The sequence below is a fragment of the Oryza brachyantha genome, chromosome 5 (assembly GCF_000231095.2).
Source record: "Oryza brachyantha chromosome 5, ObraRS2, whole genome shotgun sequence".
In the NCBI taxonomy this organism is placed as follows: Eukaryota; Viridiplantae; Streptophyta; class Magnoliopsida; order Poales; family Poaceae; genus Oryza; species Oryza brachyantha.
The window spans coordinates 12739326-12754229 of record NC_023167.2 but is presented as its reverse complement, the minus strand read 5'-3'; the positions used below and the strand labels follow the sequence as shown (position 1 = coordinate 12754229).

The 14904-nt window shown below is 40.0% G+C and overlaps 1 protein-coding gene across 1 annotated transcript; it reads left to right on the top strand.

Annotated features, from left to right (window-relative positions):
- Window positions 1–4960: 4960 nt before the first annotated feature.
- On the top strand, window positions 4961–13419 carry LOC102701356 (LEC14B protein-like). Its single transcript, XM_006654326.3, has 10 exons — window positions 4961–5086; window positions 6041–6465; window positions 6561–6680; window positions 8413–8490; window positions 8842–9018; window positions 9143–9220; window positions 10513–10685; window positions 10756–10911; window positions 11022–11082; window positions 12295–13419. Exons 2-10 carry the CDS (start codon window positions 6091–6093, stop codon window positions 12457–12459), a joined length of 1383 nt encoding a protein of 460 aa, XP_006654389.1. The 5' UTR covers window positions 4961–5086; window positions 6041–6090; the 3' UTR covers window positions 12460–13419.
- The last annotated feature ends 1485 nt before the right edge of the window (window positions 13420–14904 follow it).

Here is a 14904-nt window from a genome sequence, read left to right as displayed (position 1 = left end):
CATCTAGGACCATAACTGAGGATTGATCTTTTTTTAAGGCTCATGCAAGTTATTAAAAACAGTCTCAGAAGCACAACACAAACCATGAGTGATACTTTACATTACATCTCTATCAAGAAGAGTGGACGGAGCTTGCTTAGTAGAGCAGGGCACATAGTCCTGTGACGTTATATGTGTAAGATTAGGATATGGATCTATTCTTGGCCTCCGTATCTAACATCAATATGTGTTAGGGGACGACCTAATGAGTTTCTATACGTGTATATGCATCTTCCATATGATGGAAAAAAAGATATAAATATGACATGTAAGTTTGTAAATATTGCAAGAATCAATTATGATGCGTTATTTAAAAACTTAAGAGGATATTTATTTCAGCATTGCTATACGTACGATTTTCGTACGATGAAACGGCGCCATCGATGTCGTGTATCGAAGCTACAATGATGGGTGTTTGTTTGAAACAGCGGGAGACGTTACGTTTGAAGCCACCGCTTGGCATCGTACTATCATCGTACGTTTTCATCGTGTGTATAGCTATTTCCTAGATGAATACAAATAATGCTGCAAGCAAAGAAGAATTAAAGAATCCTATTGGGATGCTAACGTCATCGATCGCGACTTTTGTTAGGCCTAGAGCTAGCACGTATACCTGCACCGCAGGACCCGTCTGGGAAGACGAATTTTGCATACCCTTTTGATATGCGTTCCAAAGGAGACCTGGATTCTCATGACAGCATGTAGTGCATCGATCACTTTCTCATGTCGGGTAGGATCTAATAGTCCACGTGCAAATATGGGTTTTTTCGTCATGCCTCATACAATAATATACTCCAAGCATAACAGTACATTAGTGATTAGTCCACTAATAAAGCAAGGAAAAATGTTCGCAAATACCACGATGGCTTGTCACATTCTTGAATGCTCAGCGAAGAGAGAATCATTTTTCAGTTGTATCATGCATGCATAATTGTGCACACACATCTATCCTTCAATCTTAGCGGTGATATCACCTAGAGAAGTGATTGGGAATTATATACCTTACTGCTGCCATGATATACAGCGTAGCCAAAATTAAGCAGTGGTTGTACAGTGGAGAGTCGTGGATTTATGACTCCATCCACTAGGATTTTACGAATATATTTCTAGCGAGACTATAGGAATGTGTTGCCGATCAGGAAATAATCCCACGAGTATGGTTATGAACCAAACAATTACATTAGTTAAACTTGGCTAATATGCGACAATCTTAAAAGAAGGTATGAAATATATCAAATAACTTCTCTTCTTAACCTTAATCTTTACTCCCTTCGTTTTATATTGTAAGAATTTTTTACCTATGCTTACATTAATCTTTTAATTAATATATATTATTTATATATGTGTATAGATTTATCAGATATTTATATAAATCTAGATAATACTGCATAGTCTTATACTGTGTGCAACCGAGACAATAGCAAGTGCTCCCTCCGTCCCACTTCCATCCTAAAAGAACGAATTTTTCACTGTTTATGTTTAACATTTGATTATCATCTTATTTGAAAAAGTTTTATGATTAGTCTTTTTATTGTTACTAAATGATAAAATATGAATAATATTTTATTTACGAGTATCTTTAAAGAAAAATACATGAAATTTTTATATAAAACGAATAATCAAAGACACAGAAATTTATAAATGTAGTTAAATTGTGACCGGAGGAGTAAATTATGAATAATTAGAATGAGAGCTTCAAAACCGACCGAGTAGCCAGCTACCAACAACAGACGGGCGGCGGCTTTGCAGGGAGAGGGACGCACGCGCCACCGGCACTGGCAGCTCGAAACGTGTCACCTGTTCCCCCCGAAAAACTACTCCACCTCTCCACCCACACGACACGACGCCTTTTTTTTTCCTTCCAGCATCTCATCCTGTCTCCTCCCACCCACGCATACGCATAGAGTACTCCACTCCACAGCAAGACCTGCAGTACTTTCTCCGTAGCCTCTAGTCTACCCCTCCTTTTCAAAATAAACCAATTTTTCACTTTTTAAATATAATTTTTGACTCTTTATTTTATTTAAATTTTTTAATTGATATTTTTATTTTTATTATATGATAAATTATAAATAGTACTTTATGTGTGATTAATTTTTTTCTAATTTTCAAAAAAATTTTCAAATAAAAAAGATAGTTAAACGGTGGACACGGAAATCGGAGAATTGATTTTTTTACAGAGTGAGGTGGTGTTTAGATTGAGAAAATTTTTAGGAGAAATGATACGTCAAATGTTTGACCGGATGTCGAAAGAGATTTTCGGACACGAATGAAAAAACGAATTTCACGGCTAGCTTAGAAACCGCGAGACGAATCTTTTGAGCCTAATTAATCCATCATTAGCATATGTTGGTACTGTAGCACTTATGGCTAATCATATACTAATTAGGCTTAAAAGATTCGTCTTAAGATTTCTTCCATAACTGTACAATTAATTTTTGGTTCGTCTATGTTTAATACTTTATTTATGTGTCTAAAAATTTTATGTGATGTTTTTAGAATAAAATTTTGCGAACTAAACAGGGCCTGAGTACGCTGAACCTGCTGTTTTGCTGCTGCTGCTGCCGCCAGCTGCTTCTGATGAAGGAGAAGTCAATTCTAGGCTCGTGCTGCACCGCATCCGATCATATCCGACATGACAGAGTACTACCTCCGTGATAATAACTTTTTTTTGAGTGTCTAACGTTTAATTATTCGTCTTATTTAAAATTATTATGTGATTTATATTTTTATTATTAGTCAATGATAAGATATGAATAGTACTATATACATGACTAATTTTTTAATTTTTACACAAATTTTTCAAATAAGACGAATGATCAAACGTTAAACACGAAAAAATAAAAATAAGATTATTATGGGACGGAGGCAGTAGTTGTAAAGAAAAACCTTGACAGAGTAGTACAGATTTTGAAGCTCTCGCACGAGAAGAAAATACTCCCTCCTGTCCTAAAATATGACAAATAGTAGGTTTACGTGTCTAGTATTCGACAATCCGTCTTATTTGAAAATTTTTCTAAAAATTTAGAAAAAATTAGTCATACGTAAAATACTATTTATAATTTATCATCTAATAAAAAATTTTAATCATAAAAAATTTTAAATAAGACGAAGAGTTAAACATTATAGGTAAAAAAATGAAAGATTAGCTTATTTTGGGACGGTGTGAGTACGGAGCAGGAGCAGTACTATCTCCTTGTAAGACTTTTTAGTATTGTCTAAATATATCAATCGATTGATGAATATATATAATTTATATATATATATATATCTAGATTTATTAGAATTTATATAAATAGAAAATCTTAGTGGAGCTGGATGTCCCGACTCCGGACAGAACTCGAGATTTTATCTTCATAAGAAAAGGTTATTCGGTAGTACTCCTATAGGGGTATACGTAAGGAAAGAAATACGGTAGAAAAACTGTGAGCCTGCTCCCTCAACGTATAAAACGCCGGTTTTTCTAAAAGAATTGCAGAAATTTTGCTTAAAAACTACTCATATTAATATATTTTAAGATTAAAATAATTATACTTAATAAATTATGCGCTAATGACTCATGTATGGATAGTGCAATTTTGCCACACTTTTTATGAGCAAATGGCATACGGGACATTTATACGGTGACGAAGGAATATAGTTACAAGTTTACCACAAACGAAACGAACATTCACCCCAGTCAACATATTTAGCTTAAATGCTGTATAGTTAGGAAAATTGTTATCATGAATCAAACAACCTCTCATTCTCACATGTTTGTTAGGGGTCGGAACCTTTCGTCAGCACGCAAAATAGAGCATGGATTAGCGCATAATTAATTAAGTATTTTTTTTCTATAAAAAACCTCATATAATGATACGAGACTCATACATCATTGACTAGTGCTTCTATTATAGAAAGTGTACTCTAGAGGATCCTGGTCCTTGGCCGCGTTCTTTTGCCTCCGATAAGTTAACTTACCCCCTCATTTTCCACGAGCACGCTTCTCGAATGGCTAAACGGTGTATTTTTTGTAAAAGGTTTTTATAGGAAAGTTATTTAAAAAAATCATATTAATCTATTTTATATTTTTTTAATAATTAATAATTAATTAATCATGTACTAAACTATTACTACATGTTCCGGATTCCATGTTAGGGTAAGTTAACATATCCTCCCTCAAAACGAACATGGCCGTAGTTGGAGCGGTGAAGCATGTTTAGCAGGCCGAGTCATATTGTTTAGCAGTAATCGAGTTTCGCCTAACTAAACAACACACTAGTGCTCTTTTCTCTTGCGGCCACGTCTTTTCGCCATGTTTATAAGTTAAAATTTAAATTTTTAACTTTAATTTTGAATTTGATTTTAGGGTTTATCATTGTTGTTTATTTTTCAGTCTCGCCTTTTAGATCACCAAGAACATGTATATAAAAGTTTTATTTATAAATATACCATTTAACTTTTACTTGAGAAAACAAACAATCACCCCCGTTGTTTTTTATTTCACTTGGTTGGTAGGAATTACATGACATCTCCACTAGCTAGATGCTACATCTGAGCATTAAAGCTTTTTTTTCAATATAAGAAATGAATCACTTACCTATCAAATTCCTGTAGTTTTTTTCACTGTAAAATTCCCATCATCCTATGCTGTGACTTATGAGTTAGCTGCCTCTCACAGCCACGAGAGACACAGGGACCACCGAAAAAAAAAAGGAAAAAGAGTGCCTGAAGGCCCAGTCGGTAGCTTTACAAAGTCCATAGCTTGGATGGGCCTCTCTACCTGTGAGAATCTATGGGCCGTAAAGCCCAGCTCGTCTCTGGTGGGTCCAACTCCGCCGCTCTCGAACCAAGACGGTTGGCGTTCGGCCGCCGGCGGTTGTCACTGCGGGACCCACCTGCAAGTCGAACGAGTAAAGAAGGAAAAAAAACAAAAAGGAAAATCTCATATCCGAGCCTCCGGTGGGAGAGAGAGTGAGAACTCTAGCTCTTCTCCGGTTCTCCCCTTGTCTACGTGGACCGGCTCCGCCCGCTCCGGCGCGCGCGCGACGAGAGGATCGCCGATGAGGTTGGTGCCCGCTCTGATTCCTCCCTGGATTCCGCGCCCTCTCCCTACTTAGATCGGTCGGTCCGTTGGGGTCCCCCGCTTGACTGCGCGGTGGGAAATGGTAGGGGGTTTGGGGTGCGGGGTTAGTTGTCCCAGGGCTTAGGAGAGATGCGAGGATGCTGCGGCTGTTGAATCCGTTCCGGCTTCCTGCGTTTTTTGAGTTCGTAGCAGCGGAAGCTGGAGTCGATGTGGTAGCCCTGCGAGTTGCGAGCGATCGACAGCACGTCAGCGTTATTCTGTGCTGGCTGGGGATAAACGCAGGATGGTCTTCATTCGAGTGACGGATTCGAGGCTTTTTTGGGGTTATGGGAATCAATATTGTCACCACTTTGTAGAATCTATGCCGAGTCTTTTGCTTTTGGAAGAATTATATATGATGTCATTGAGTGATTTTGCACTGAGGTGACTTGTTGGATCAGGAAAGGTTTGAGCTGCCTGCTATAAGGTACGCAAGGCTGCATGTATGATGAATCAGATAATTCTTGCTGGCTTTTTGGTCCTAAATTTAACCATTTAGAGAACTGTCTTAACAATGACTCCATGTACAATCTATTTGCCATAGTAACAGGAAACTAACTAATAACTTTAGCTGCAACTTTGGAGTTTAACGGTAACACTGCCAAACTGATCCTTGATGTCATGCAATATAAGCTGAACTTTTAGTGCACATCTCTCGGTTTATGCTATATTAAATTTGGCACTCCTTCACAGCTCACTGTTTTGGCATACAGAGGGGAAAGTGGAGGAACTTTGATTGCGAATTTATTACTTTCAGTTACTTGTGGTGCCTTTCATAATCATGGCAAACAATATTCCACATTTGACAGGCATCGATGCCCCTCTCTTATCCAGCATATGTTTGTTGTATGCTCACATATTGCTAATATGCTAATTTTGCTTTTGAAATCTTTTCAGTGCCCAGGACTAAGATTTGGAGTTTTTGATATTGATTTCCATCCCAAGGGATGGGCTATGGCATGAGTAGGCTGGAGGAGGAATACAGCGAACACGAAGAGAATAATAATGATGGATCTAGTTCACAAGTGAATAATGATTTCTTAAACACACATAATGATATTTTCCATATGACTCGAATAAGATCAGGACCTAGCGTCCGCAAGTCCATTGGTACCCGCAAAGATATGATATCAACAACCAGGTTATTGTCTGGAAGGGAAATTAATTCTTCAGGAAATGGGAAGTTCTCTTCAGTTGATCGTGCATTTGTTCTGGGTCGTTATCTTCCAGTGGATGGCCCTGAAAAAGTGGACAGGATGGATTCCCGAGCTTATGTTTCACAGTTTTCTGCTGATGGTTCTCTTTTTGTTGCTGGTTTTCAGGTATGCTGTCCTTCAACCAACACAAGTGAAGGTTTTATGAGAGAGTGTTAAATAGTTTTGGTCACTTCTAATCTTTCTTTTATTTCCATTGTCAGGGAAGCCACATAAGAATATATGATGTTGATAAAGGTTGGAAAGTGCATAGGGACATTCATGCTAGAAGTTTGAGATGGACCATTAGTGATGCATCACTTTCCCCTGATCAACAGTTTCTTGTAAGTTTCTGGGACTTAAACAATAAGCTCTTCCTTTCGTTTTTTAGTTTCTCTATAGATTGTCCTAACTTAGTTCAGTTTTTGGACACGTGTTACTCTATGATGCAGTTCCTTTTCAGCTGTTGATGTCAATCTCTTCCATTGTTTTTCCTGATTGACATGAAATTGTTTTGGATAGTCAAGACTAAACTAAAGTAGATCGAGTATCAGATATATGGATTAAGATGTTGTCATAGGTAGGGGCTGAGGGATCGAGGCCCATGGGCCCCAACCACCTGGCGGATGAACAATACACGCGGTACTGTAGCAGCCGGCGACGTGTACTGTTCATCCGCCAGGGGGTTGGGGCCCATGGGCCTCGATCCCTCGGCCCCTACCTATGACATATGTGTTTACCCATTTACAACAGGACTAATGTGGATGATCATTAACTTCTGGGTATTGTTAATGGAAACATGATATTACTGGGGGCTGTTATTGTCAAAGGAAATTTTGGCATTTACAGGACTCCAAAGTTGTGGTTTGGCTGGAAGGATTATAAAATTGTGGGTATTTGCCACAGCCTATTTTGGCGTACTTACCAAGTAGGAAAGAAGGTGTGCACCAAGTTTATTTTCTCTTGGCACAATATTGTTGAGAGAAAATTTTCATATGCCTCCTCTGTCCTTTCCCTTGTAACATGCCCAAAATTGCCATTTTTGGATATAATATATTCAATTTTTTGTTTCTGAAATTTTAAGAATATTCTTCTCCTGTGGATTTTTAAAACAGTTTCAATTTCACTTATTTAAAAGGTAATTAATGTGATAAATAAATCTTATCACACTCTAATAGATCCATTTAGATTCAAAAGGTGTTGGTTGGAATATGTATTTTTCTTCATTTTTTAGTTAAATTCATATCTTTAACGACTAAAAGACAGATGGGACATTTTGAGCATACGTGGGATCTGAGATATTCAGGTTGAAACATAAGAAAATGTTCTTTTTATAGGCAACGTGTATTTTGACCACTGGCCATCCTTTTGGTGTGTCCCAAGCAAATGTTTGATGTTAACACTTTCTTTTAACCTATTTTGACATCTAGGATTAGTAAAATTTGGCTACTGTCTTGTAATGTATCTTGACATCAAAGGATTAGTGAAATCCAATTGATAAGGAAATTTGTGGCATTTCCTATGACTGGAAGGCACTGCAAAGAAGTGCTGGTGTTTGTGGTACTTGTTGCTATTTGCTGTATCCTGTAGAAAATCACAATCACAGTATCACATCTATTAAAATAATCCTTATATAGAGATACAACAGGGAAGACTTCTTGTCTTTTAGGGTCTTGAATAATGTCTATTGCAAAATTTTCCAGCTGTGAATGCGCATTTTATATGAATTTAAGCTTAGTTTATTGGTAGCTGAGCTGTGCCTAAAAAATTGTTATGGTATTTTTATTTGCCTTTGCTTGTTTTGAGACCTTGTCTTTTCCTTGATTATAATCCAGTGGGTACTGTGAAGGGTGAACTAGCTAGGGAAATTGTTATAGTTTTCGTTCAATCCTTGGTCCTTCCAGGACATTAGAACACATGGTTTGTATGATGGTTCCAGCATCTCTTGCAGATCTATAGAAAATATATGCTAATTAGTTCTTTCTGCTGTATATCTAGTTCCTTCCGTTTATCACTCTGTTTAAACGTAGATGTGTAAGGTTGTTGTTTTTGACCTATCATTCTTTCTAACTGCAGGTCTACTCCAGTCTGGCACCAATTATCCATATTGTCAATGTTGGGACTGCTGCAAAAGAATCATATGCTAATGTCAATGTGAGTGCTCATCGGATTTGCACTTTTTCACCAAATGCATCCATTCATACATGCATAGATGCATTGTGGCCTTCAAAAGAAAAAGGAAGATGCAGTTTTGTCTCTTTTGTACTTTCATATACCTAATTTTATGTTACATATGGCCATCCTGTGGAAATGAGATGGTGTGTCAGTATTACCACTAAGGCCATCTTAAACCCACTCACCAATTTAAGAGATCGATAATTGATTACTTTCATACATCTTACTTAGGGGCATTCCTGATGGATTATATATGTTGCAGCATAAACAAATCCAATACATTTGAATTAGTTTCTTATAAATTTTTTGTTGTTCTTTCATTTTCTGTAGGACATCCATGATGGATTAGATTTTTCGCAGCATGAAGATGTTCGATATACATTTGGAATATTTTCTGTTAAATTCTCTTCTGATGGTCGAGAGCTTGTTGCTGGTAGTAACGATGATTCAATATATGTCTATGACCTTGTGGCAAACAAACTAACGTTGCGTTTGCCTGCTCATCATGTAAGATAATTTGGTTGTTTTCTTGGCTTTTATCTTCCTTTAATCTTCTCAATCCATTTCTTAAATTGGTTATGGGTTCTTTCTGTACTTGGTTTATAATATGCTTAACCCCCCTTTTTTGCAGTCTGATGTCAACACAGTAGCATTTGCTGACGAAACTGGCCATCTCATATATTCTGGAAGTGATGATAATTTATGCAAGGTAGCTTGTTGTAAACTATGTAAAACTTTATATGATAACATATTCATTGAACTGTTTTTCTCATATTTCTACAGCATATCTGAGCACGTGCCTTTTGTATGTTGTCTTCGATTGCAACTTGCAACCTCCATATATCCGAAAGACCGAAACTTCTTGTTATAGATGATTTTTGTTTCATCTAGTGTAGCAAAGTATATGCCATAGTACTAGTTAGTTTTGGTATTTGTACTACATTTTTTGAATTATTGCCCCCCCCCCCCCCCAACACACACACTCACAAACAAAAGCTCGATATTACTGTGCTGCCGCTGTGTAAACAAAATGGCGTTTAACTGATTGGTGAGGTTAGATGTCTCAAAGACAAAAGAAAAAGGAAATACTACATTTGGTTATTTTCTATGCAATTCCTTTCATTCAGTTTTATTGTTAATAAAAACATCTTTTCATATTGCTTATATTCCGACTTATGACCGAATCCCAAAGTGTTTCCAGATTGCATGTGATTAGATAAAGCTCAGGATCTATTGATTGCAAGGTTCAATAATAGCATTAAATCAAATCTTTGAAATATCTCCCTTTTCCTGGCGATCCTCATACTACCCTTCAGGATTAATAGTAATCCTGAATAATTACTGGTAGTACACTGATGCAAATGCATATCATTCTCCTGTTGTTAGTTACCAAAATTGTACCTGCAAAATGGTTTTACTACCTGGCACAAAAAAAAATGTTGCAAATATTGGCATACGACATACCAAGAATAATATGTTTGCTATGCAGGTTGTATGGCAAGCATAATAGAAGGGAGAGTATATGTAGAAAATTTTCCAAATTTGTAACCGTGGACACAACAAAAAGAGGCCCTGATGATCAGATGATTCAAATGGAGCTTTAATAATCAGCTCCTGTTGTCTCATCTTTCGTTGGGTAAACTTATATAGTCAGCCATAAATCCATGATAGCTCTACATCCTCATTACTGTCAGAAATAGAATATATCCTTAAGTCAATCGACGGTAGTTAATACACATGCCTTCTATCCTCAGTGTCAATAACAGTTACCAACGGATGTTCTTTTTATTGTGTCAAATACTAGACAAACAGTTACGAAATGTATCTCAGGGATGACGTGAGGATACATTAGTAATTAATACATGGTTTACATTGCACGCTATCTTGTTCATGTAGCTGGATAATTTTGAGACAGTACTTTTTTAAAAAGAAACATTTAAAAGTACTGTGTTCATGATCTTTTTTATCGGGTACTGTGTTAATGATCTTGGTTTTCTGCAGGTCTGGGATAGGCGATGCTTATCCACAGAAGAACCTGCTGGTGTTTTGTCTGGGCATTTGCATGGCATTACTCATATTGATAGCCGTGGAGATGGTCGGTGTTTCATATCAAATGGAAAAGACCAAGCTATTAAAATGTGGGACATCAGAAAAATGACGTCCAATGCTGATAGGTATGTGTTGTGTAATGTAAAGAAAATTTCACTTATGAAGGAATTTTAGTGATCTTATTGTTTCATGCAGTTATGAAGACAGAACCTCAAATTGGGACTATAGGTATTCAAGATACCCACAACAGTATAAGCAACTAAAGCATCCCCATGATCAGTCAATAGCTACATACCGGGGCCATTCAGTTCTTCGTACATTGATCCGTTGTTATTTTTCACCTGTTTATAGGTAATGTCATGATTCTCGGTTCTGATATGTCATATCAAGGAGTTTGTTTTAGTCAAATTATTATGTAACATAAGTGCTAATGTCCCTTTTTGTTGTTCTTGTTTCTACAGCACAGGACAGAAGTACATATATACAGGATCCTATGATTCTAGTGTTTGTATCTACGATGTGGTATGTCTGTTTTCAACTTGCATGACAGCAATCTAGAGATTGCACTGTGCTTGCTATACTCGAGTACATTTCTTGGATGAATTTTCCTGTTGAGTTATTTTTCTTATCTATTGTTATAGCAACAGAGTCTAGATTGGATTAGGTAGGTTGTTGGCATGTTGTTAGCAGCCTGTTAGTAGAATTTGTTAGGTGGGCTGGCTCTTTATATGAGGGAAGATGGCATTTCCTCGGGAACCAATCAAGCAAGAAGTGGTAACCAATCTCTAGTCTTCCCCCTTACTCTGTTCATCGCCACCCAGGCTCTTGGGAGGGCAACACCAACGAATCCACGCACATAAAATTTATTTCTAGGAAGTTTCGTTCTACTTTTTAATGTTAGTGTAGTTGCATACTTGCATTTGTGGTGATATGCGATCTTTCTACATTCAAATTGGGGGAAAAAATAGAAATGGCACTAGTCAAACACTATTATCTGAATATGTAAATAAAACATCAATCAGATTCTGCACCGTGCCAAATTTTTTCCCTAAAAACGTCACTCCAACAAGGTCTAAATTTTTTTTACCAAAGCCAAATTGAGTCTTTTGTCTTCCCCAGAACCTTTCGACTGCATTCAAATATGTAGGTTCGCTGCCAGTTTGGCCGATTACAGGCTTGTAATAGTGTGACTACTCTCTTGTGGTGGTACTGGTATACTTGGATTACCAAAATAGATTAATCCTATTATGCAAAAAAAAAAAAGAATGACGATATCTTTAGTGTTGGTATGGTTTACAAATCAAGCATGTTACAAAATGCCTCCCCGTTGTTTTGCGTTTTGCTTAAACAGCCCAAGTTTTTGGTAGGCAGCAGCTTTGGAGTGGGGAAGATTGGTAGGCTAGGTCCCTGATGACTAGCATACTTCAGGATTAGAGTAGGGAAGGAAAAGATATTAGGAATTAAGTCAGTATAGGTTATTTACATATGTAATATTTTAAAGAGTAGTTGGATCTGTGACAGTACAATTTTTTTAAATTCATTTCGTGCTATGGAACAATAACTTGTCTGATACCTCCAGTTGTGAAACACTGAAAACCTATTATACATTAGGCGACAAAAAGTGCAGATTTTTCCTCCATTCACCATAAGGAATTCTTCAGACAATTTCTTTCTCCATTTTGTTGCTTCAGTTATTTCAAAATGCTTATATTGCACTATCCTGCTCATGTTCAGGTAAGTGGATCACAAGTTGCAAAACTCAAAGGATATCATCAACTGACAATTCGAGACTGCAGCTGGCATCCCTTCGATCCTATGCTTGTCAGCTCATCCTGGGACGGCCGGGTTGCCAAGTGGTCCAGGTCCTCTAATCCGCGAGAGACTTCTGATCTCGATTGATTCGGTGCTCGCACGTGTTCTCGGTGTTTGCGGTCTTCGAGCATATATCCAGATAATGGCACTACAAAAATGTGGTTTTAAACAGGCCACGGAGTTTGGTACAGTTTGGCTAGAAACTGTAAAGGGACACTGTAAATACGAAATAGCAAGTCTTTGGTTGTCTGTACATGTCACTGAACTGGGAGCTAGTTTTGATTTTCGCAAGAAGCAAATTTGTTTTGACGGGAAATTCGCATTGCTATTTCCACAGATCCACGAAATAGTAGTACAAATCTGCCGAAATGGGCTGAATCAGGAGCAGATGACGATCGAAGGAATGGCGGTGTCACGTCTGTCAGCAACCAGACGTGGGTGACAGATGAAAAATGACGGCATGCCGCTGCCTACTTCTTGCCGGCGCTCTTGCCCTTGGCGCCGGCGCCGCCGTTGCCGACGCCGCCCTGCGCCGCCTTCCTGGCCGCCTTCTCCTGCAGCGCCTTGGCGTCCCTCTCCCGGCGCTGCTCCGGCGTGAGCCCGTCGTCGCGGCCCTTCACCACCGGCTTCCGCGCCTGCGCCCGCTGCCTGTCCCGCTCCCTCTGGTCGCCGCGTGCGCCCTCCTCAGGTCAAGGACAACCAGCCAACATAGCACGGGATAGCACAATCCATATCCAAAATTTGTCACACGAACACACGCGGTGAAAAACGAAACATAAACGAAGAAGAAAATAAATTCCTTGAAATTCTACCGATCGAGGAAGGAAGTAGAATACTGAGAAAAAGCATTTTGTTTGCAGAGGAAGGATATGAGTCATCGCGGCGAGAGATTAACAACTCGGAAGACTGAGACGGTGGCAAGCGAGAGGGAGAAGGAGATGGAGGAGGAAGTATCTCGAAGCAGCGTGAGGCCGAGACGGGGGGCGCCCTCGATTTATGCAGGGCGTGACCCGCCGTCCGCGTCTGCTTCTGGAAGCCTCCACCCGTTCCCGAACCTTCCCAACACCGCATCAAAATAGAGAAAGAAAAAAAAAAGAGAGAGAGAAGACGACGCGGAAACGGGACCGGCACCGTTCGTCGCAGCGTGCACGCGACGCGGTCTCGCAGTCGCGTCGCCGGTCGGACGGCGGATGGTGGGCTGGGCCGCTGGGCTATTCGGTCCGTCGGCAGCTACGCGGGCCGTGCGCGATTCGACTGGACCGCGGGGTGGATTCCGGTTGGGAATGCCCCTTCCTCTCTGCATTCTCTGGGCCGCTGCGCCAGAGAGAGAGAGAGAGACTGGATTATGGGCCTAGGCCTTCGGGCTTGGGCAGGCCACGGCCCATCGAGATTTGGGCACTACTGCTAGAACTCCTCTACAAAGCAAAATCGTCGAGCTAAAAATCAAAATTTGCCACTCTCTTTGTTCACATGACATGAGCAGCCACGTCCTCTTCTCCGGCGACAAAACCTGCTTTTCAGCTTCTCATGGCACAGAGCAGACCACTCCGCATCCTTCTGAAATTCTCACGTCGTCGATCAGTCCGTAGCGTGGACGAAGTCACTCCAAAGACAAGCCGAACGAACAGTCAAAAGAGCCAGGAATGGAAAGACCGGTCGGCGTCACGCTTTCGGAACAACCAGCCCCCATCACAGGCGAAAAAGAGGAAAGCCGAGGTAAGGTCGCTCGCCGGGGCGGCGTGATCTCCTCCTCTGCTAATTGCTGACAGCAGTCACCAACTTACCACCTTTTGGCCGTGCCGCGTCACTGTCATGTGGGGACAAACCGGCAATGCTGCTGCCCAAACATGTACAATTATCCGCTTTGCCTGTCCATGGCCCACATGGCAGTGAAAAAAAGGGCTTCATTGCTGCTCGCCTCCTACTGCTGGAAGAGTGGAAGAGGGAGTAAACCCAGGAGCTCGGATCATGTTGAGCTGTTGTTGTTATCACCTCCTCTTTACAGTCTACTAGAGACTAGCCGAGAAGTCATTCGGTACATGACATGCGTGTTGGGGTGGCAAGGTAAAGCAGCAGAGCACAGCACAGCAGTAACATGAAACATGACGACAATATGAAAAGAAGAGATAGGGGAAAGAAAAAAAAAAGAAAGGTAAAACCCCCCAAAGGAGAGATAAATGGCCATAGCCCAGTCACGCTCGCCGCACCACCGCTAATGAAGAGAGAGAGAGAGAGAGGAGAGAGAGAGAGAGAACATACAGATCCTTCTACCACCTCGCACGTGTCACGACGTGCCCTTTTTATTACTCCTACGTACCAGTAGCACGACGTACTCTACCCATGCATTGAAGCCTTCAGGGCGATACGTTATCGCGTACTACGCACCGGCCCCGGTACATCTACAGCTTCGAGCGTACTCCGCATAACTGCACGAGTCACCCACCGTCCGCCGCCGGCCGCGCGCCTCATCCTCCAGCGTCGCGAACTTCTTTCTGATCTCCTTCTGCTCCGCTCTTGCGTGTGTTGCAGGCT